The following is a 24,660-nucleotide window of genomic DNA, read 5'->3' as shown; positions in this document are numbered from 1 at the left end:
AAATTATTATAGACTTTAATTAACTTCCATCCATACAATGGTTCTATTTCATTTCTTCTACTTTTTTCACTGTCATTTATTACTATGCTGTGTTATTCTTACATAGAAGCAATGATAGCAAACATATAAAAGTTAAAGAACAAGTTGAAATATCTACCCTAAAATAAGTAATCATTGTGCTAGCTACCAAATTGCTTTAGGTAGATTAAAAAAAGAAAGACAGTATTTCAGTAGAGTTCAGTAGGGCTCTACTGGAACTCTTGTCAGAGAAATCCAGATTTAAGGATCTCACAACCATGTTGCTATTGGCCAGGCATTCTTTCTCATGCAGGATTGCTGTTGTGAGGATAAAACAAGGAGATTCTCAGAAAAAAGTGAGATATAAATGAACATGTATTAAATAAATTAAATTATTTAAATATAACTATATTAGAAGGAACTGTACAACCTGCATTTAATCAGATGTTTTACTTAATAAAATTCTTAAAAGATGTACATAGTCTTCAGTTGAGGTGAATTTAAGCTGTTATTACCCAAATTCAACATTTAAAAAAAAAATCTATTACATTTTCATTTGCACTCAGCTCTTAATAAATAAATACATTCCATAGTTAATTTGACTCCTCTTTGTGATGCTCAATACCAAAGCTGTAAAGTGTGTATTATTCTTTTCTGTGGACCAAACTATTATTAATTTTTTATTATAAATAGGACCTGCAAGTAATGGAAAAGATCTACCACCAGTCCTTGCTATAGCATTATTCACAGCAAGGTGAATAATATTATTCCAAAACCAAATTTGCGTTGCAAGTAACACCAATGAGCCTTGATTATAATCATTATCCCAAGCCAGTAGCTGTAATTTATATTAAATCTCCCATTGTTATTAGTGGACTATTATCCCAATATTGAACAAACCACCTCAGCTGCTGTTTCCCTTTTGTGTGTATTATAGGGAGACATGTTTTTAATCTTACGTTTATTGCAATTTTATTAGCCAGTTTATTTTGTCTGCTGACTTTTCATGGACAGTGTTACTAATTCAGATATATAGGTATAGGTATATAATAGCTGTTGTAAGAATATCTTTAAAAATTATTGATATTAGCATTTTTCTCAGTGAAGACACAGGGAGAAGAAAAAGATTAGGAATAGAATAGGTGTGAAGCACCTATTTTGGGCAGCAGCAATATAGAAAAATGCTGGAGGCACATGATAACTTTAGTGACAATGGCAAAGAAATCAATTCATACTTCATGGGAGAAAACAACAGTAAATCCATTCCTTTATTTTTGCCAAGAAAACCCCCACATGGATAGAAAAACTAAATTGATTGATGACACAGTGCTGAATGATGGGCCGTCAGGTCACCAGCACTCAACATGCTAGTGAGGAAGAGCTGAAGATGTTTCAGAATAGTAATGGTGGTGATAACATAGCTAGAATAAAGTCTTTGGGATGTCTAGTTGCTGATGTTGCCATATAAGAAAAGAAAAACCAAAGGTGCAAGATAGAATTATAGTAGGAACATAGAACATAAGAAGCATGAACACAGGAAAGCTCAACAAAAGCGTAAGATGAAATGAAATGACTATAAATTGACACCTTAGGCTTCAGTAAATTGAGAGCGACTCTGTGCAAAAATTAAAGTGGTGGATAATTTCTGACTTTTAGAATCAACCATCAACACCAAAGGAACAAACAGTCAAGAAATATGTTGCAGACCAGCACTTGGTAGAACAGGTATAAAATCCTTGAAAAAGATATTCAAATACCATGATGTGTCTCTACCTACAAAAATCAGTGTCGTGTATGCCACAGCATTCCCTGCGATATTGTATGGAAGTGAAAGTTGGAATTCGAAGGAGGATAGAAAGATTATTCACACTTTTGAACTTTGGCATTGGAGAAGATTCTTTAGAATACTGTGGACTGTCCAAAAAAAGAAAATGGATCATCATACAAATCAATCCAGAATTCTCACTTAAGGCATAAATGATCAGGCTCAAATTATTTCCTGTCTGGGAAAAGTGAATGGAAAGACAACAATAAGCAGCAATGTGGATGTCCTCGGTTACAATGGTGATGCACAAACCATTGAAAGTTCTAAAGGACCAGGTTGTAGACCAATTGTTATGGAGAAAATCTCTCTCTATATGGTTGCTACTATCAAGTTGATAGTACAACTTGATAGTACATAATCACCAGGATGAGATGGATTACATCCCAGAGTTTTGAAGGAGCTGGCAGACATGATCTTGAAACCATTGAACTATATCTTTCAATAATCCTGGAACTATCAGAGGAACTATCTGGTGAACTGGTGAACTATCAGAGGACTGGAAAACAGCTAATGTGGTTCCCATCTCCAAAAAAGGGGAAAAAAGAGATCCAGGAAACTATAGACCAATCAGCCTGACATAAATACCTGGGAAGATCCTGGAAAGATCATCAAGCAACAGATCTGCTAACATCTAGGAGCAAGAAAAGTTATAACCAGAAGCCCACACCGATTTGTCAAAAACAGATCATGCCAAACAAATCTTATTTCATTCTTTGACAAAGTGACTAAATTAGTGGACCAGCAAAATGCTATGAATATAGTATACTTGGATTTCATTAAGCATTTGACAAAGTAGACTTGAAATCCTGGGTTTAGAAAATTTAGAATTCCACCGCCTTCGACATGACCTGAGTTTAACTCATAGAATCATCTATTACAATGTCCTTCCTGTCGAAGACTACTTCAGCTTCAATTGCAACAATACACGAGCACACAATAGATTTAAGCTTAATGTTTACCACTCCAATCTTGATTGCAGAAAATATGACTTCAGTAACAGAGTTGTTAATACTTGGAATACACTACCTGACTCTATGGTCTCTTCCCAAAATCCTCAAAGCTTCAACCAAAAACTGTCTACCATTGACCTCACCCCATTCCTAAGAGGCCTGTAAGGGGCGTGCATAAGAGCACAAGCGCGCCTACCATTCCTGTCCTATTGTTTCCTTTCATTATATCCAATTAATATAGTTATTACATACTTATGCTTATATATATGCTTATATATTGTATAGTTTTTTCATGCTTATGCTTATAAATACCGTGTGACAAAATAAATAAATAAATTAAATAAATAAGTAGACCATAACCTATTTCTGAGTAAGTTAGAAAAATGTGGGACAAACAGCATCACCACCAGATGGATTCGTAACTGGCTAACAAACTGCACTCAGTGTGTGATCCTTAATGGAACTATATCTACAGGGAGGGAAGTAACCAGTGGGGTACTCCACGTTCTGTCTTAGGCTCAGTAGTCTTCAATATCTTCATAAATGATTTAGATGAGTGAACAGAAGGGGAACTCATCAAATTTACAGATGACACTAAATTGGCAGAAATAGTCAACACCCAGAAGATAGGCTCAAGATCCAGAAGAATCTTGACAAACTTGAACACTGTGACTAACAAAATGAAATTCAATGGTGAGAAAAGTGAGAAATTTTACATTTAGGTAAGAAAAACCAAATGTACAGGTATAGAATAGGTGTAACCTTGCAGTAACTGCAAGAGGGATCTTGGAATTCTGGTGGACAATCATTTAAATATGAGCCAGCAGTGTGCTGCAGCAGCCACAAAAGTCAATGTAATCCTAGGCAGAGGGTTAGAATCAAGATGAAGTGATGTGTTAGCACGGTACCACTTCATAATGCCTTGGTAAGATTACACTTGGAATATTGCAACCAATTTTGATCTCCATATTATAAAATAGATGTTGAGACTCTGGAAAGAATGTAGAGAAGAGCAACAACAATGATAAGGGGGCTGGGGGCTAAAACATACTGTATGAAGAACAGTTCCAGGAATTGGGTATGTCTAGTCTAGTTAAGAGGAGGACTAGGGTTAACAGTTTTTAATATGTGAGAGGCTGCCACAAAGAAGAGAGGGTCAACCTATTTTCCAAAGCACCAGAAAGCAGGACAAGAAACAATAGATGGACATTTATCAAGGAGAGAACCAACTTAGAACTAAGGAGAAATTTCCTGACAATAAGAACAATTAAGTGGAACAGGTTGCCTTCAGAAGTTGTGAGTGCTCCATCACTGGAGGTTTTTAAGATGAGATTGGACAGTCATTTTTCCAGAATGGTATGGGGTCTCCTGTTTGTTCAAGGGGTTGGACTAAAAGACCTCCAAGATCCCCTCCAACTCTGTTATTCTGTTAATCATTCAGTTTCGAAACCTTTACTTAAGTACCTCTGCAATATGAAATATTTAAATGTAAATACATTTATAAACAAGGGTGTCATATACCTTTATTTGTAGGATAATAGTTTGAAGATGTTTATCATCCTTAAACATTGTTGATAAGCTTGGTCCTTCACCACATGTTTTTTCTTCAATTTTATTGTTAATAACAGGACGAGTGAAGGCATCAAAATACTGATCTGGAACAAGGTTTGCAACTGATAACACAGTTGCCTGAAACTGAGACACAATATCTGCCATAGCATCCTGTTTGACCAAATAGAAGAAAATCAGCTGAAAAGTTTGTTATGTTAGAGATGAAGGTTTCAGAGCTCTTCACATAAATATGGTTGAATCCTTTACAACAATTGTAAAAATTTCTCGTGAAGACCCATAAATCTAATACGTTGAATGACAAATCTCTACAACTTTCTATTTTAAAAGTTTTCACTTCTTAAAAAAGAATATGAGGACTGCTGTGTATTAATTTGTGTATTAAATTACAGTAACCTTATGCATAAAGCCTGAATGCCACCTAAAACTGAAATAAATTTCCAAAGTTCATCCGTAATACTAAAGCCACAGAAAGAAAGATAGAAATATCAAAAGGAGAGTCACCTTTGCATAGTATCTCTGATAGGGATGTTAATAAATAGTTAATTAAATGCCATGGCTAGCCTGTGTCAGTAGACAAGTGGCAAGGCTACCCAGAAGTTTTTATTTTAAACAAAGTCACCCCTTTGGAGTTTTTTCTGTTGCTGGCTACATACTTTTCTTTCCTTTCTAATTTTCACAGCATCTTTGTCATTGCCAAAATGGCTTCAAATAGTGCCTTTTATGCAGCAGTTAACTAGAAAACTAACTAGTAAACTAGCAGTTAACATTGCAAGTTTCATTGCTGTAGTCCTAAACTAAAAGCAGTTCAACTCATTAAGAAATAACAGGTTGTCCTTGTTCATATTGTATTGTTTAAAGATGATTATTCTTCTCAAATATTCTGCTCAGACTCAAAGCTAAGTTCAGTTGATCAAAAATTGATTCAGTTGATTCAGTTGATCAAAAATTATTTCCAGAGGCACCTTCCAGCCTAAATCTATGCCAGTCGAGAATTACATCTGACTCATAACTATAAAGATAATTTTTCAAGTACTCTATGCCCCACGATTACATTTTTTGTAAAAAATGGAACCCTTTCCGAACTAAATGAACTTTAACCTGGAACTCTTCCACAGTTGGTTCAAACAGCAATGCATGAATCTCTAAAATTAGCTCGACAAGAAACATTGGAATGGATGCCTCCTCTTCCTCTGCAATCGCTGAAGAAGTTCCCTAGAGTAAAAACAGAAAATAAGGAATTAAGTCTTTTTTTTAAAATTAGATAATGAATTCAAACTCTAAAGCCCTCTAGCCTAGAAAGTTCCCTGTTTGTTAAAATGTAAATAATTTCCAAATAATGGTTCATATAGAATAGCCAGAACAATATTCACAGGCCCAGTGCAACTGCATGTTTCGGAATGTTTCGGAATGTTGGGGAGTCTTTCTTTTCTTTGATCATGTTACTTCTTCGTTTCAGTTATGATTATGAGGAAACTTCAGCTATTTTTGCTCTTTTCTCTTCTGTCGTATCATATCATATTTTATTCATTCTTTTAAAAATGCATCATTTTACCGGAATCCTTAATTTTGATACTCATTTCTTAAAATAATGTTATCGCATTTTTGTTTAAAATCGATATTTTTAATCAGACCTTTCCAGTTTTTCAAAGTGAATACTATTTATTAGTTAGGATTTGTAAAGACTTTTTCTGGATGTTATTCAGCACTAACATATCATTTCTTATGTTATAAGCCTTTGCACAGAACTCTTTGAAGTATTTTCCAATTATAAAACATACTGTAAAGGTAAGTTTCATTAATTTCCATTGATAAAATGGATTCAAGAAACACATTTTCACAGGATATGAAGTCAGGAACAATATATTAGATCAAAGCAAAAAGATTGATACTGATACTGATCAATAGAAAACAATGATTCTGCTTTAAACAGTAAGTTTTCTGAAATTTTGATCGTCATTCTAAACAGTTTGAACATTTCACTTTGATGAATATTACCTTCTTTTCCACAACTTCAGGTGCCTCTAAATCTGTATTCCATGTTTGGATAATTTCTACAAGTGGTGTCTTCTTCAACTTATCAGTAAGGTAACGCAACAGAGTAGCAACAGATTTAACTGCCAAGACGTGCATAGTATTTACTATAAGATAATCAGCAAGACGAATAAAGCTGGGAAGAAAGAAACAGATCAACAATGCAAAACAGACTGCTGTCTTAGCACAGACAAGCACACAGGCTTTAATGAGACTTTTCATGTGTGTGTGTGTGTGCGTGTGTGTGTGTGTGTGAGAGAGAGAGAGAGAGAGAGAGAAAGAGGGAAAGAGGGAAGAAGGGAGGGGGAGAGAGAAAGAGAGAGATCATGCAAAAATTATTAAGAATGTACTGTCTGTCTGGGCCGAAAATTGAAAAGAAATGTTATCCCGACTAAACTAAACCTAGAAAATAACAGCAATGGCAAAATTAACAGAATATAGTAACAGAATAAATTTGAGACTAAATTTAAGCAAGAATCTATATATTAAGATGTCACACAAGAAGACAAATTCATATGCTTAACAGTATGATGCAACACTCCCCCAGGCAGTTTTAGAGTACAATTTGGGGGTGCTTTTGGGTTGCAGTTCTTGCTCAAGGAGAACTATCACTTGGTATATATTGTGCACCAGTTGGTCTGTTCCTAGATCAGGAAGGACTGGTTACATTCACTTAAAGTCTTAGTTACTTTCCAATTCAGGTATTGCAATAAACTCTAGTTTGGGCTCTTCTAGGTTGAAGAACATTCAGAAACTTCCACTGATTCTGAAGTGGATTCTACAATGGCATGTTCAATATTGGTATACTACAGTATGTTCATGTAACACCCACTGTTACTAGGCTGCACTTGGCACAAGTCAAGGTGATGGTTGTCATCTTTAAAGCATTACATGGAAATGGCTCAAGAAATCAAGAGATCCTTAAGAGAAATAGGTAAAAACAACTATATATGCAAAGAGGGCTGAAATACTCCTTACAGTAGTGGGATGGTGCAATGGTTAGAATGCAGTATTGCATGCTAATTCTGCTAACTGCCAGAAGTTTGATTCACACGAGCTCAAGGATGACCCGGTCTTCCATCTTTCCGAAGTTGGAATAATGAGGACCCAAATTGCTGGAGACAATATGCAGACTCTGTAAACCGCTTAGAGCACCATTCCCCAACCTTCCCTGGCTGGCGGCCAGGTGCAGGGAGGTGGGGAGCGCGAGGAAAGCGGGGATGTTTTGTGTGAGGTGCAGGTGTGTGCATGCATGCACACATAGCTTCATTTGTGTGAGTGTGCCCACTGCTCACGCAAGTGGGGCTGTGAGCGCTGGTGCCCGCTGCTTGCATGAGTTGGGCTGCGCGGGCACCCAGCCCACCATTCATGTGGCCCAATTGCAGCCCAGTAGTGGGCCATGGTCCACAGGTTGGGTATCCCTGGCTTAGAGAGGGCTGTAAAGCACAACAAAGCAGTATATAAGTCTAAGTGATATTGCTATTGCTATAATACAAGAGAGCCTTCAGAAAAGACACAGCCATGTACTTCCCTGATCTACTGGGATATAAGGAGGAGGAGAAGTAAAGCACAATTCAGCTTGCAAAATCCTACAATTATAGCCTATAATTGTAATTATAGCCTATAATAACCCTCCCACAGAGTCCATTTTCAAAACTAGTCATCAGATTATTTATAGAAATGCCTGTCCCCTATGGTTTTTGCCACCCCTTCTGATCTGACAGAGGGGACATTCTTCAAGTCCCCTCATGGAGTGGTACCATCTGGGGACCCTAGGAAGCGTACCATCTGTATCATGGCAACTGCCTTGCTTAACAGCCTGCTCTTGCAGGGATATGGATGGCCCTGACCCTGCTGGCTTTCTGAAAGGCTAAAAAGACCTGGCTTTTCCTCACATCCTGGGGCCAGGATGTTACTGTAACTCTGGAATGGTTTGTTTGCTATGTTGATGATGAGATTTTTATGGAGGCTTCAACTTGGTTTTTCTTTTAATTGGTTTGGCTAACCATATTATGTTTTTATTTCTGTTTGCCCCTCAGAGTTCTACTGGTGGGTGGGTGGCCATATAAGTTTGATTAATATATATATATATATATATATATATATATATATATATATATATATATATATATATATATATATATATATATATATATATATGTATGTATATATGTATATATATATATGTTTTCTGAGGTTTTCACGGGTGTTTGTATGTAGGTCTTTGGTTGTTCGGGTTTTCTCCCGAACAATTCTTCTGGGAGCAGTTCTTGCTCCCAGAAGCACGAAGCTGAAGCCTGAAGATGACGAATGAGACTTCGTCGAAACGTCGCCAAGACACTTCCAATTTTACACAGGAGAAAACCCGAACAACCAAAGACCTACATATATATATATATTCATATGTATATGCTTAAGGTTTCACTGTGATATATAAATAAAAAATTCTTTATGATCAAAATTTATTACTTATGTAAGAAATCTTTATCCTATTTATTTCGCCCTTCAAAGGAAAAAATCAAAATGGCTTTGAAAATAATATAAGAGTTGGAAGGGACCTTGGAGGTCTTCTAATCCAATCTCCTGCTCAAGCAGGAAACCCTACACCATTTCGGACAAATCGCTATTCAATCTCATCTTAAGAATTTCAAGTGTTCTGGAAACAAGTCATTCCACTTTCCAGAATCTCAACATCTTTTTTACACCATGGTGACCAAAACTGGATGCAATATTAGCTTGGTTTCTGATGGAAGGACTGCTGAAAGAAATATTTACAACATTTACAAAATAGGGTTTAAGGCTCTGATTCGATGCCTATGACTCAGGTCACATAGCATGTTAACCCATAATCAGATGTTTCTTTCTGTTTTCACAAAATAGTTGAAGCTAACCTAAATAACCACTTTTTGCAAGAATTACTTTTGCTATTTTACATCTACCAGTTTTAAATTGCGAGATAGTTATTATGACAAGAGACCCATAGATACACTATTACTAACCATGTTAACCTTCCACACTGAGCCCTTTTATTGGCCTGTTCTGTGTATGTCATTCTTTCAGGTTGTTCGGCATACAAGTCTTTCTCAACACGAGGACCGGTGGTTCCTACCACAGCTTCTTTTCTTGTTGCAATTGTTATCTGCTCTGAGGAAAAATACAGGTAAAAATTTCTGTAATTATTCCAGGCACAAAGCTAAACAATAGATTTACAGTTAAAGAAATGATCTATCCATAAACAGTTAGCTACAATTTAAAAATATATATATTGTCTGTTCTAAGCCCTGTCTGACTTAGAATGGGAGGGTTAAACTGGTCCCTGCGAAATTTTACAGGGGCCACTCAAATGATTGGGACTGATAAAAAGCAAAGTGTGGATTGTGTTAGGTTGTACTCTCCCATCCCGTCCCCCCCAAATTCACATTATCTTCTCCCTGTTGCATATCGACATTGTAATGGTGGGTAACCCGCCCCCGCAATTTCTTCTCACAGTACATAAGATCATATCTTGATTCTGTCTTACTTTTATTTATTTTTTTCTATTGAATGAGATCCACTTCTCTGAGTTTTTTTAGCAAGGTTTTTCAGAAGTGGTTTGCCATTGTCAAGGGCTCAGTGAAAGTGTCTAGCCCAAAGTCACTTGGCTGGTTTTGTGCCCAAGGTGGAACTAGAATTCACAATCTCTCAGTTTTTAGACAGATACCTTACCCACTAAAAACTGAAATTCCCAAAGTTCAAATGTTGCAAGAAAGGACAATTATTTGAAAATTCAAAGAACTTTCTAATCCCACTTGTCTGAGATAAAAGAAATACATACACTGTCATGAGGCATTTAGAATAAATATATAAACATTATTTATTGTTAATATGGCAGTTTTGTACCTGTATTCTCAATAGTATAAAAATAATCATCAGGAGTGAAACCAGTTTCAAGCAATGCAGTTCGACATGCACCTCTAACCACTTCTTTGGCTAATTCTCTGAATTCTGATAAACGAGATGCCACCTAAAATTTTAATGCAATTACAGGTGAATAATGATTAAATTTCAGTTAAATTACTTATATGAACTCTTGAACAACTGAAACATGAAACTCACATCTTTTAGCTGACTGAACTGAGTACCTTTAAACTCTACCAAAGTATATATATAGCCCTTTTCAATTTGACAAAGTACCATGTCACCAATTCGATAACACATTTCTTGGATGTTTAGAATTGCTGGTCTCAAACACTGTAAAACAGAACAAATCAATAAGGCAGAAAGAACTATTAGAAAGTATTGTGTACATTTTCTGAATAGTACAACAAAAGCAAATTGATTGGCTTTCATATTTGAGACAAATTGGAAATCACATGGTTACATCTGTTTTTTCTACTTTCTCTGGGTCTCCCAGTTTTTGTTACATATCTTGATGGAATAAAGGGGTTTTGGCATGTTTACACATAAGTTGTCCAAACTGAAATATAAATGCATAGTTGATGGCTCCTGGAAAATGACTTCTGGATATTAGTGTCTCTGAGTTCCCATATATTAAAAATATTGTCTTGACTAAACAGAGCTATGCAAAGTATTTGTGATCATGCATTATGAAATATATAATGTCAGCAAGAACCTATATTTTGTTGTTGCTTTTTAAAAACAAAGCAGCTTTCCAATTTTTCATAATAATAGATTTCCAAATTCCATCCCAAGGAGAAAATGCTCCCAGTATTGTATTCACTAAGGAAAGGAAGGAGAGGCTGTATTTTCCAATAATTAAAAGTATTCTCCAGACAGAAAAACAAGATTATCATCATCAGCCAGTTTGGTCTAATGGTTAAGGCACCAGGTTAGAAACCAGGAGACTGTGAGTTCTACTCCTGCTTTAGTAGGAAAACTGGCTGAGTGACTTTGGGCCAGTCTCCAAATCACTTCACAGGGTGATGTGGGAAAAAATAGGAGGAGGAAGAAGTATTGTGTGTGTTTCATCATAGCATTCCTTAAAAATTGCTCTGTGTGCACAAGTGTATCTTTCTAAAGAGCATAAAAGCAGATCAAGGGATTATTGGGAGAGAAAAGAATAAGTGAAAAAATTCCCCTTTGCATTAACAGGCATTTCTGATAGTTTTCTCTTTTTCTGTTTGTAAAATATTTCAATCTCCATGAATTTTTAGATTATGCGCTTTATTGACTTTCCATACTAACTAAACTCTAGCAGCACTAATTTAGAGCTGTGGAACTACAGCTATGTTAATATCAATATTAATATTAAAAATATGACTTTCTTTTTTCACCAAGCGGGGCTGGCCTGATTGATTTTAATATGGGGGGGTTTAGCGGGTTTTTAACAGGGTTTTAGCTTTTGAAAAATTTTAGCTAATATTTTAAGTATACAGCGGTTGAATTAGATTTTTAAACTTGTTATAGTATTTTAATTTGTTTTGGATTTTTGTTGTTTTATTTGCTGTACACCACCCTGAGTCTTCGGAGAAGGGCGATATAAAAATATGAATAAATAAATAAAAATAAATAAATAAATAAAATATATTTCACACAAGGAAACCTACAGTACACTGTAAATCATTTTGATATTAAACAATGACCTCTTCAAAATAATGCAATGTTTAGCTTATCTAATGTCCTTCACATGTATTATTTCAGTAATAAAAACTCAATACATACAGCATTAACAATGAATAAGTTCTTCTGTAAAGCTCGGCGACATGAATTAATATTTTTGCAGCGGACATTCTTTCTCCATACATTAAATGACTTCCACTTGCGAAATATAGCAAATATAGTGATTTTGATAAGTGCCCTATGATAGACATATTCTTGCTCCCAGCGTTCAAGATCCAGGTATTCAACTTCTCCATTATATGTATGAATAACTGCTTGTGGACTAATAGTGTAGTAGTCATTTTTGTTAATGCAGTCATAGCTTACAATTCTAAAAGTAAATAAAAAAACATCTTGTTTAATAGGACAATTATTGGCAAAATGATTTGCCAAGATCTGAATAAGCAATGATGGATTGTCTATATTTGCCTATTCTGTATCTGTAGGAAACAGAACCTAATAGAATACTTGTTATTTTTGTATCATTCCATATCATGGGTTTTGCTACCAATCTATTAATTTTCAAGGAGGGAGGATGGCAATTAACATGGCAGGACCCTTTCCTGGATAACTGAACACGTTGCATTGTTTTTTTAATTATTAGATGCAGCCTCATCCCATCACATTTATATAAAATCAACGACAAGCTACAATGACATGAAGCAAATCTTCATTTATCCAGGATGGAGTGGTGTGATTCAGAATGGCACCAGTTCCACCTTCAATGCAAATGGTAGTACTAAAGCATATGTATCTCCCATCTGCCCAAACTTTAGTTGTTCACATGAAAGGCATAAATCAGGTTCCTAAATGCATTAGAACTCAAATGTCCCTGCTCAATTTTTGTACAATTTATCACACTTCTTATTTGCATAAAGCTCTATCCCATATCCAATTGTTGTACCAATTTGCTAAAAGCAATAATACAACAGCAATTTGTGTTCTTTCCTTGCTAGATTAGGATACAATATATTTTGATTTTAACAAAATTTGCTCTGAATCTGAGTATTGAATCTCACATGCTCTGCAGTGAGTGGATATTCCAATTCATGCTTTCAAAGCATATGATATGTTCTCTGCATAGTTCTAATGGAAATGACAAACATTTTCTCCCCACCTTTTTCAGCAATAGATTGTTAATTGCATGAGGGTATTTAAGCTGCCTGAATACTGAGTTTACAATAATTATTAGTGTATGCTGGTAGTTGTTATATGAATTACCCGACAAAACTATATGACAAAACATATATTTTGCATATATTAATATTGTCTTTATATGTTACGACAATTGTTTGAAAAAAATCCCATATACATTCATGAAACAAACAAAATGTTAAAACATTATATTTATGTAGTTACTTAACAAGCATATCTAAATTATATTAAAGTAACCAAAATATCTTTACAATTCCCAAGGCATGTTTGGAAATTGAAAGTTGAAAAATTTGACATGCCCTAATTATAGTCTACGTCTTTTGAGATGTATACATTATATAGTTGCCTTTTAAATCAAAATTTAACAGTGTTCCTTAATCAATAATTTCATTTCAGTTTCCTCTTTCTAAGGAAAAAGACACAAGCTTTCAAATTTTAGCACCACATTTACGTTAAAACATATACATATAAGAAAAATATAGAAATTAGATAAAACTATATTAAGTTATTTCTTTGAGTAAATATATTAACCATCAGTAGAACAGAGATTAGTATTATAAGTGGTAAATCTAGAATTTATGTTAAACATAAAATTATAGTTTAACATACAATTGCTTCAACATTTAAAGGTTACTCACTTCAGGTTATATGTGTCATACTCAATTGATGATTTAGGCACCGCAGGAGTCATGTACAGAAATCCAAGGTTTTTGTTTTCACATATTATTCTTATAATCTGTAGAGGCTCTGTAATATTAGCTTTAATTACTTCTTCCGGTTCACTAAATGTACGTAAAGGTGGAGTTGAACTTGGTTTGGAAGCACTTGTCTTTAATGTACTACGTGGTTGCTTAGGAGGAGTTGGAACTCGTACCATAGCACTCAGCATCTGCAATAATAAAGGAAAGGAACTTATATATAACTCAACATTATTTTAAAAACAAGGTTCTACTGATTTCCTGGTGTTTTTTTTAAAACCCAACATTTTCTTATAGATTCTTAGGAGTATAAAATTGCAAATTTATTGCACAACAATAATATTTATAACTGCTTCCCTTATATGTTTTTAACACAATCGATATCATGGTTTATCACTATGTACTGTATACTAGCATAGCAAGGAGTACAGGTCTAGCAAGAAACAATCTCTTCCTCCAGAATGGCTTATAAAATGGCTTTCTCTTCCTAAGTTAAATTAACAAGAAGTTATACTGCCTTCTGTAGTGTGGAAACTAAATTATGTTTCATTCAAGTAAGCCTGGATTGAAAGTGCTTTGAAGAAACCATATTCAACATTTCAGATTTAATGAGAAATTTTGTTATCTGAAACTTGTAGTGTTTCTAAGCTCTTTGTTGTGATCAAGTAAGCAGGCCAGATAAATCTGCTTGGATTCCTAAAGTAAAGTGCCAGTTGCCTTCCTCCACACTCCACATGCACAATTCAGCTGGCCCAACACCTGCACATTACTTCAGTGCTCATGACAGAATAGCATCCTCTATGAGAATTCTCAGGGGTTTATTTATTTAATGCCTTTTTACTGATAAATTTGTTTACCACCTGAAACCAGACGTCTATAAATTGCTTACAGAATAAATGCAATGCAAGTTGCTATAGTAATTAAAATGGTAACCCAATTATGCTTCAGTTTAATCCATGCTAAACAGTAAATAATACATTGAATTAATTGAATATGGCACTGCTTGTACAATTAAAACCTGAATGCTTTCTGGAAATGTTGTGTTTTCATCTAGCTCCAGAGGGCTCTGAGGGTGGGGGCCATCTTTGCCTCAGCAGGCAAGCTCTTCCAGAGGAAGAAAATTGCTACTATATAGAGAATGCACTGCTTGAAACTGGTTTCACTCCTGATGATTATTTTTATAGTATTGAGAATACAGGTACAAAATTTCAATATTAACAATAAATAATAATATTTATATATTTATTCTAAATACCTCATGAGACACTGAGTATTTCTTTTATCTCAGGCAAGCAAGGTTAGAAAGTTCTTTGAATTTTCAAATAATTGTACTTTCTTGCAACATTTGAAGAGAATGCTATTACAGAGCCCCCTCCTGCCATACTTTCTGATAGATGAGGACAATTAGCAAGTGCTACATAGTTGTTTGGGTCTGTAAGACATTTGGGCCATGAAGCTTGCCTGGTTTTGTAGGTAGTGACAAGTACCTTGAATTACACTCAGAACCAAACTAGTAGTTAGTGCAACTCCCACAGCAGAAGTGCAACATGGCAGTATTGTCCTCTCTATTTTTTGTATTTAAACTTCAAAAACTTTTCATTCAACATTTCTTCTAAAAATGTTAACTATAATTTTATATAGAAGTTAAATAGCAATGGAACAATAAAACTGAACTGTCATTTTAGATTAATACTATAGAACAGGGGTGTCAAACTCAAGGCCCGGGGGCCAGATCCAGCCCGCAGGATGCTTAGATCTAGCCCACGGGGCCACCTTGGAAATAGCAAAGGAGTGGCCCATGGTACCTCTGCCAGCGACAACGGAACTTGGAAGGGCCACATGCAGCCCTCCCAAGCTCCATTTTCACTTACAGACAGTTAAAGGAGGCTGTCGCAGCCAAAAACCGAGCTCGGGAGCCCATTTTCTCTAGTAGAGCACTCAGGCCACCACAGGCGCCTCCGACATCAGTGACATAGTGGCTTTGGGGTGAGTTACCAGCTGTACGCTGATGATACTCAGCTGTACTTTTCCACCCCTGATCACCCCAACGAAGCTGTCGAAGTGCTGTCCCGGTGTCTGGAAGCCGTACGGGTCTGGATGGGGAGAAACAGACTCAGGCTCAATCCATCCAAGACGGAGTGGCTGTGGATGCCGGCACCCCGGTACAGTCAGCTGCAACCGCGGCTGACTGTTGGGGGCGAGTCATTGGCCCCAACAGAGAGGGTGCGCAACTTGGGCGTTCTCCTAGATGAACAGCTGTCGTTCGAAGATCATTTGGCGGCCGTCTCCAGGAGAGCCTTTTACCAGGTTCGCCTGGTTCACCAGTTGCGCCCCTTTCTTGACCGGGATGCCTTATGCACGGTCACTCACGTTCTTGTCACTTCTCGTCTGGATTATTGCAATGCTCTCTACATGGGGCTACCCCTGAAGTGCACACGGAGGCTTCAGTTAGTCCAGAATGCAGCTGCGCGGGTGATTGAGGGAGCCACTCGTTGCTCCCGGGTAACACCGCTCCTGCGCAGTCTGCACTGGCTACCTATGGTCTTTCGGGTGCGCTTCAAGATGTTGGTTACCACCTTTAAAGCGCTCCATGGCTTAGGGCCTGGGTACTTATGGGACCGCCTGCTGTTACCCTATGCCTCCCACCGACCCGTACGCTCACACAGAGAGGGTCTTCTCAGGGTGCCGTCCGCCAAGCAATGTCCCCTAGGGGAAGGGCCTTCTCTGTTGGAGCACCTACCCTCTGGAACGAATTTCCCCCTGGTTTGCGTCAATTACCTGACCTTCGGACCTTTCGCCGTGAACTGAAAACACACTTGTTTATCCAAGCGGGACTGGCTTAATTTTTAAATTTTAAATTTTTTGGATTTTAACAATTTTAATAGGGGTATTTTATTATAGGTCTAATCTGACAGTTTTAATTCTCGGCCATTTATTCAATATGTATTTTAATTGTCTTTTAATCCGTATATTGTACTGTTTTAATTTGGCTGTGCACCGCCCTGAGTTCTTCGGGAGAAGGGCGGTATAAAAATCTAAATAAATAAATAAAAAATCTAAATAAATAAATAAATCGAGCTGGCCACACCCACCCCGGCCACACTCACTTTGCCCCCTGCCCCAAGGTTAAACACAACTCTGATGCGGCCCTCAATGAAATAGTTTGACGCCTCTGCTGTAGAAAAATGGTATAAATATGAGAAAAATAAGAAAAAAGGGGACTGCATTGGTCTTACAGTGAACCTCCTTCACCAGATGAGAACCATTTATGGCAAGTTTAAACGCAGCTTCAAATAATGAAGAATTACAACTGGCCATGTACACTTTCTTATATTAATAGGGAAGTGAAATCTCTTTTTATGCATTTTTTTCCAAATTTAAATAACTGGAAAGTGACCTGATTTTAGGATATCTGATAATGTTTTTAAAGCATGCTGAAAAGGTGAACTATACATGTTTCAATACAGCTATTTCATTAACTCTAACATGCAAGGAATCTTAAAATTATTTTTATTTTGGTTTATTTTATTTTATTTGGAATAATAAATTGTAAGTGCCTTGAACATACAGGTAGTCCTTAACTTACAACAGTTCATTAAATTCGACTTTACAACGGTACTGAAAAAAGTGACTTTTGACCGTCTTTCACACTTATGTCCATTAAAGAGTCCCCATGGTCATGTGATCAAAATTCGGACACTTGGCAACTGACTCATATTTATGATGATTGCAGTGTCCTGGGGTCACATGCGACGTCCTGACAAGCAAAGTCAATGGGGAAGCCAGATTCACTTAACAACTGCATTACTAACTTAACAACTGCCATGATTCATTTAACAACTGTGGTAAGAATGGTTGTAAAATGGGGCAAAATTAATTTAACAAGTGTTTCGCTTAGCAACAGAAATTTTGGGCTCGATTGTGGTCATAAATCAAGGATTATCTGTATTTTATATGAAGGGAAGATTAAAGTATTTAAATAAAAATATGCATTCACAATCTATAAGGACAGACAATACCTGTCTTTCTTTCAGTTCTTCTTGAAGTTCAGATGAAATTGCCTCCACTGTACCAGGCCATTTTCTTTTCTCTGCTGAAGTTGTAGGCTTTAATACTCCAGCTGCTAACAATTTTTCTCTGTTCTTCTGGTATATATATTCAGGTTGTTTTTGATGCTGATATATTTTTAAGGCAGGCTAAATTAAGAATGAAGTAAGTTTTAAAAAATAAATAACTCATTGAAAGAAATGTTTTGTACAAGTTAATAGGCAATAAAATAAAATTAGCTAAGTTACAGACTGTCATAGTTCTTTAACTGTGGATAGGGAAGACAGCATGTACCACTTAGGCAGGAGTCTGATAAATTGAAGAACCATGCTTTTGTTTTATATGGCTTGCACATTCTCTTAAAGCAAAGATTCACACTGTTAGTATTTTATAGCATTTTCTAAAGTCATCCAACTATCTTGTGTTAATAAGAGTGATAAGAAGTATTTAATTTCCTGATTTTAATATGTATTAGGAAGTACATGGTCAGCCCTCTGGGCAGGGGATAAATCATGGAATCCTCAACTAATTGAATTGTAATAGGCTGATTTTATCTAATTGGGAGAATTATTTATAAGGGTCAAAATTCCATAGTTACAGAATGCACTGATTAATCTTTCTTAACATAACTATTGTAGATTGCAAGTTTATAAAGTTTATTTTTTTCTACTTAAAAGATCTATGAAATTCTAGGATCATGAAACTATGATTAATTTGACATGATTGATCTCTGCAATGTTTGTATAACATTTACTCATACAGAAGACCTGTATTTCCTCAACCCTTTTTCTGACAAGCAGTAATCTAATATTAAATTGTTTTATATCTTTGTAAGTTCCACATTTCAAAATTAACTGATAATCAGAAAAAATATAGACTTAACTTCAGTTTTCTACATATAAATACTAAATGTAATGGTATTTATGCACCAATTTTTCATAAGACTAAACATATCTGGAAAAAACCCCATAACTTTTACCAAATTAAAAATATAGTCTTAGAATCAAAATCAACCTACTAAAGGTTCTAGCTTTATAGGCTGCTGCCGCTTTCTAGTTCTTTCTTGAGATTTTGTATTATGTTCAAATTTCAGAGCTTCAGGATTTGATGCCATCTGTTTTGGAGCCACGCTGGTCAGTCTATTTCTTAATTCATTTATTGAAGGGGAACTTTTCCCATTAGAAGACTCTTCATTTGAACTCTGATTGCTTCTACTAGCTGTTGATTCCATTGATGGGATAGAAGGCAATAAGAATCTTTTTGACATAGTGGCCTGAAAATAAAATATGCAACCTTAATATAAGTCTTAATGTAAACAAAGTGCCTTATAAACATTGTCCAGTAACCAAGAACAAACTAAGGCAAATGGATAAGAATATAAAAAGAAAATGTGTATTGGTATAAGCACATTAAGATCTGAGAAACATCATGCTGTTAAAATATCCCATTTTGGGGATGGATGAAGATGCAGCATAAAATTGCATTAAAAAAAAACAATTGCTACCAATCTGCCTTCCATTGAAGACCTGTATACTACAGGAGTCAAAAAGAGGGCTGTGAAAATATTTACAGACCCCTCACATCCTGGACATAAACTGTTTCAACTCCTACCCTCAAAACGACGCTATAGATAGAGCACTGCACACCAGAACAAAAAGACACAAGAACAGTTTTTTGCTGAACGACATCACTCTGCTAAACAAATAATTTCCTCAACACTGTCAAACTATTCACTAAGTCTGCACTACTTTTAATCTTCTCATCGTTCCCACCACCCATCTCCTTCCACTTATGACTGTAACTTTGTTGCTTGTATCCTTACAATTTATATTGATATTGATTGATTCCTGATTGCTCATTTGTAGCCTATGACTATCACTAAGTATTGTATCATTAAGTGTTAAATTTGTACCCTATGGCTATCATTAAACCTTGATGAAGGTATCTTTTCTTTTATGTGCACTGAGAGCATATGAACCAAGACAAATTCCTTGTGTGTCCAATCACACTTGGCCAATAAAAAATTCTATTCTATTCTATTCTAAAAAATATTAGAGGGGAGGAAAGAGGGAGGGACGGAGAGAGAGAGAGAAGATAGATAGATAGATAGATAGATAGATAGATAGATAGATAGATAGATAGATAGATAGATAGATAGATAGATAGATGGATGGATGGATGATAGACAGACAGACAGACAGAGAGACTGGCAGGCAGGCAGGCACGCGCACAGAGAGGCAAAGATTAATAATTAGCTTTGATTTATTCTGTTTAGAAGTTGAGCCCACGTTTCTTTCTCGCTACTATTTTAAATGTCGGGACGGCAAAGGAAAGAAGTTGGCACCCTCACTCTCCGGACGAGGCAGTTTTTGGAAACCTGGTTGAAATGCCTTTTCCAAAAGGGATGCTGCTAAAAAAAAGTCGGAAGAGAGCATCCTTTCGGGGCTGCAATAGTCGAAGCAGCCGAATTCCCTCACTTTCCCCATTTTTAGAAAATAAGAGGGGACACCCTCGGGGTTTACTGTTGGAGGAACTTACTTTTCCCGCCCAGAAACGACAGAAACTTCAGACCCTCCAGAGAGTCTCCCGTTGCCAAGCAACAGTCCCCAGGACCTTATCCCAGCATTCCCCGGGCGGGACGCGACGATGGGGCGGGAAGCCAGTGTCACTATGGTTACCACGCCAGGGCTTCCGCGCGTCACCTGCGGTCACTCTGAGTTAGTGAGCCCCGCCCTCGTTTTCTTCCCCTGCTACGCGCAGCCGCCTCGCCAAGCCAAGTCGCGGCTGTCCAAATGATGCCGTATCGAAGAGATTAATGCTTAATCCTTGGCAGCCTTGCGATCCGAAGCATCGTCAGATTTTAAGCATTTTTGCTGGATCTTGAACCGCTGCTCCGTAGCTACATTCTGATGGAATGGAATGGAATGGAATGGAATGGAATGGAATAGAATAGAATAACTTTGTCACTTTAAATGTATACTAATCAGCACACATTAAAATGAGATTTCATTGCATTGATGGAATAAACCTCCAAATGCCATAAAGTATGATTTTTTATTTTATTTTATTTTGTCACAACATTATATACAAGCACATACATTTTTGTCCCCATCTATTGTAAAGGCAGTGAAGTAGATGGATATACAGCCCTCTAATCAGTTTTTCCACTAGGCCTGCGAAGCATCACATATTCTATTCATGTTTTGCTCTAAGGTTAAGTGCCTAAATTTGTTGTGTCTTGCGTAGGATTTTCCAGTCTAGAGAAGAAACTTTTTTTTTTTGTTCAGTCTTACATCACTTGAGCGACATCTAGTGCCAGTGCAATGCTATACTTGTGGTTGAGTGCAGCTTCCAGTCTAGTAAATGTGACTTCAAATGTTCAGGAAGATGGAAAGGTGTGGAAGAATATTGAAGAAAGGAATTTTTTGTGAGGATGGCTTGTAAGGAATCCAGAGGAGTTAAATGGACAGAGCTACCTCAGATAATGAACCAATGAAATCTGTTTGCTGCTTCTGACCCGAATCTTAGTTTGCTTTATTAGAAAGATATCAATATTACTCCCATGTCAGATTTAATATTTTTCTTTTCTTTTTTTGTAATTTTTAAAATATCTTTCAGTCTACTGAAGTGATTAAAAAAAACCTCTGAAGAATAAATGTTTGACAACAGCCAGAGTTTTCTAGGGTGGGTTGCCATAATAAATTTAATAATAAATAATAATAAAAGCAGCAAAGTGACTTTAAGAGTAGCAGCATGCATTTTGTTTGTTACATGGAAACGAGCGCTCAGTGTATGAGCATAAAATTAAATAGAATGCTACTAGGTGATTTATGAATGTGCAGGAAGAAAAATTGAATGGAGCATTTGTTATTTAAGAAATGTGTAAAACAAGAAAAGGCCAACAATAAATCTTCACTGAATGCAAAATGTAATGGCTAGTATGAAAGATATATGCCAAGGTGGTATAAAAATTTTTTTATAAAAAAAATTAAGCTGAATCACAAAACAAATGTGATGAAAAATGAGTGAGAGGGAAGGGGAAAAGAAAGTTGTGGTTGATGGAGAGATGAAATCCTCAAAAAGAGACGGAAGTTTAAAGAACAGAAAGCAATGTCCAAGCTAGAGGCTATGAGTTCAAGTGCTGCCTGATGCATGAAAGCCAGCTTTGTGAACCTTGGGCTAGGTGCTCTTTTCCAGCCTAACCCACCTCACAGAGTTGTTATGGGGAAAATAGGAGGAGGGGGAGGGATAGAAGCAGGATTTTAAAAAAATGAGTCAGTGTGAGGACATGATTGAAACAAGGACAGTTTGTAAAGCTAGAAAAGTGGAGAGGCTTGATGATGGAAACAGATTTGACTGAATTCTTTATCTCATGCCTTAATATCTTTGGCGTATTATTTTTTATTCTGTTCCTTTCTTTCAGTAACATTGCTTTCCTAAAGGGAAAAGTGTAATAGGTATAGTATAGATGTATTCTATGCTTACATTTCTTTGAATAGGATGTTCATTTTCTTTTAAAACCCAACATTCCTTCATTCCTTGAACAGGATGTTCATTTTCTTTTAAAACCCAACATTCCTTCATTGTTTTCTTGTCATTTCTTTTTAACCACGTTGCTGAGTTCTTGAACTTGGTGTCTTAACCTAAGAACATATTATAATAGAGCTCCTACGAATACTTACTATGGTTTGTTTTCTTTAGTTTCTCCTCAATTTTATAATAATAATAATAATAATAATAATAATAATAATAATAACAACAACAACAACAACAACAACAACAACAAAAACAACAACAACAACAACAACAACAACAGCAGCAGCAACAGAGTTGGAAGGGACCTTGGAGGTCTTCTAGTCCAACCCCCTGCCCAGGCAGGAAACCCTACACCATTTCAGACAAATGGTTATCCAACATTTTCTTAAAAATTTCCAGTGTTGGAGCATTTACAACTTCTGCAGGCAAGTTGTTCCACTGATTAATTGTTTTAACTGTCAGGAAATTTCTCCTTAGTTCTAAGTTGCTTCTCTCCTTGATTAGTTTCCACCCATTGCTTCTTGTTCTACCCTCAGGTGCTTTGGAGAATAGTTTGACTCCCTCTTCTTTGTGGCAACCCAATTTTGGAGGTTTTCTGCTTGACTTTTAGTTCTCCTTTTACTAAGCCCCTCATTGTTGTATTTGACTACATGGAATTCCTTGGCAATTTTTATATACAGTAAAATATAATTGAATTGTTAGGGCAGCAGTCATGGTTTTATTGTTTTTTCCACAAATGTATCTCACAAATGTACGTCTAGTAAAAGTTTCTGATCCTTGGTAACCTTAAAGCAGGAATGTCCAAACTTGGCAACTTTAAGATTTTTAAAAAAGCTGGCTGAGGAATTCTGGGAGTTGAAGTCCACAAGTCTTAAAGTTGCCGTAGCTGAGAAATAGTGTTCTAGGTTCTATGTATGATTTAAAACTTAATCTATTGTTGCCATCTCTGACTTAGGGCATCAAATTAAATTAAATTAAATTAAATTAAATTATTAAATTAAATTAAATAATTTAATTAATTAAATCATTATCATTAAAGATAATGTTGAAAAAGCTCTTCGCAAACTGAAACCATCTTTATCTATTGGGCCTGATGGACTTTGTGCATACTTCTTAAAAAAACTCTCCACTAATATAGCAGAACCCCTAAGCATAATCTTTGATAAAGCTTTCACGACTGGTTCCCTTCCCAAACTTTGGTCTCTAGCCACAGTCATCCCTATCTTCAAAAAAGGAGATCCCAGCCTAGTTGAAAACTACAGACCGATCTCTCTATGCTGCGTCACCTGCAAAGTAATGGAATCTATCATCAACCAATCCATTACCCTCCACCTTGAAACAAACAAACAATTCTCTAACAAACAATTTGGTTTCAGGAAAAAATTATCATGTAACTTACAACTTCTCCACTGCAAAAACATATGGACTACTAATCTTGATCAAGGCAAAGCAATAGATGCAATCTACACAGACTTCTGCAAAGCTTTTGACTCAGTAGTACACGATAAACTTCTCCTAAAACTAAAATCCTACGGCATCTCAGAACCTCTTCACAATTGGATAACTGTTTTCCTATCAAACAGACAAGTGGTCAAAATTGGCAATGCTCTATCAAATCCTGTTCCTGTCAAAAGTGGCATTCCTCAAGGCAGTGTTCTTGGACCAACACTCTTCATATTGTACATAAATGATCTCTGTGACCATATCTCAAGTTATTGTGTTCTCTTTGCTGACGATGTCAAACTATTTAACACCACCAACAATACTACTACCCTTCAAAAAGACCTTGACTTTGTATCCGATTGGTCTAAAACTTGGCAACTCCAAATCTCAACCAGCAAATGCTCAGTCTTATATATTGGAAAAAAGAACCCAAACACTAAGTACAAGCTTGATGGACATTACCTTACTGATGACCCCCACCCTGTAAAAGACCTTGGAGTTTTCATATCAAATGATCTAAGTGCCAAAGCCCATTGCAACTACATAACAAAAAAGGCTCTAAGATTTGTAAACCTAATTTTGCGTAGCTTCTTTTCCAAAAACACTACACTACTAACCAGAGCATACAAAACATTTGCAAGACTCATTCTTGAATACAGCTTACCTGTCTGGAACCCATACCACATCTCTGACATTAATATAATTTAACGAGTCCAGAAATACTTTACAAGAAGAGTTCTCCACTCCTCTGTAAACAACAAAATACCTTATACCTCCAGACTTGAAA

At 36.2% G+C, this 24,660-nt stretch overlaps 1 protein-coding gene across 1 annotated transcript in view; it reads right to left on the bottom strand.

Moving 5' to 3' along the window:
- DNAH6 (dynein axonemal heavy chain 6) overlaps positions 1 to 13,925 on the bottom strand; it is a 187,960-nt gene extending 174,035 nt beyond the window's left edge. Inside the window, exons 1-8 of the mRNA XM_058168036.1 lie at positions 13,788 to 13,925; positions 12,058 to 12,325; positions 10,492 to 10,626; positions 10,276 to 10,399; positions 9,396 to 9,510; positions 6,361 to 6,532; positions 5,464 to 5,577; positions 4,315 to 4,515 (exon numbers count right to left, since the gene is read on the bottom strand). Of these exons, the coding sequence (XP_058024019.1) occupies positions 4,315 to 4,515; positions 5,464 to 5,577; positions 6,361 to 6,532; positions 9,396 to 9,510; positions 10,276 to 10,399; positions 10,492 to 10,626; positions 12,058 to 12,325; positions 13,788 to 13,840 (1,182 nt within the window). The 5' untranslated portion in view covers positions 13,841 to 13,925. The remainder of the gene's footprint in view (positions 1 to 4,314; positions 4,516 to 5,463; positions 5,578 to 6,360; positions 6,533 to 9,395; positions 9,511 to 10,275; positions 10,400 to 10,491; positions 10,627 to 12,057; positions 12,326 to 13,787) is intronic.
- Between the last annotated feature and the right edge of the window lie 10,735 nt (positions 13,926 to 24,660).

Source organism: Ahaetulla prasina, chromosome 2 (assembly GCF_028640845.1).
Source record: "Ahaetulla prasina isolate Xishuangbanna chromosome 2, ASM2864084v1, whole genome shotgun sequence".
In the NCBI taxonomy this organism is placed as follows: Eukaryota; Metazoa; Chordata; class Lepidosauria; order Squamata; family Colubridae; genus Ahaetulla; species Ahaetulla prasina.
This window is presented reverse-complemented; position numbering and strand designations above follow the sequence as displayed.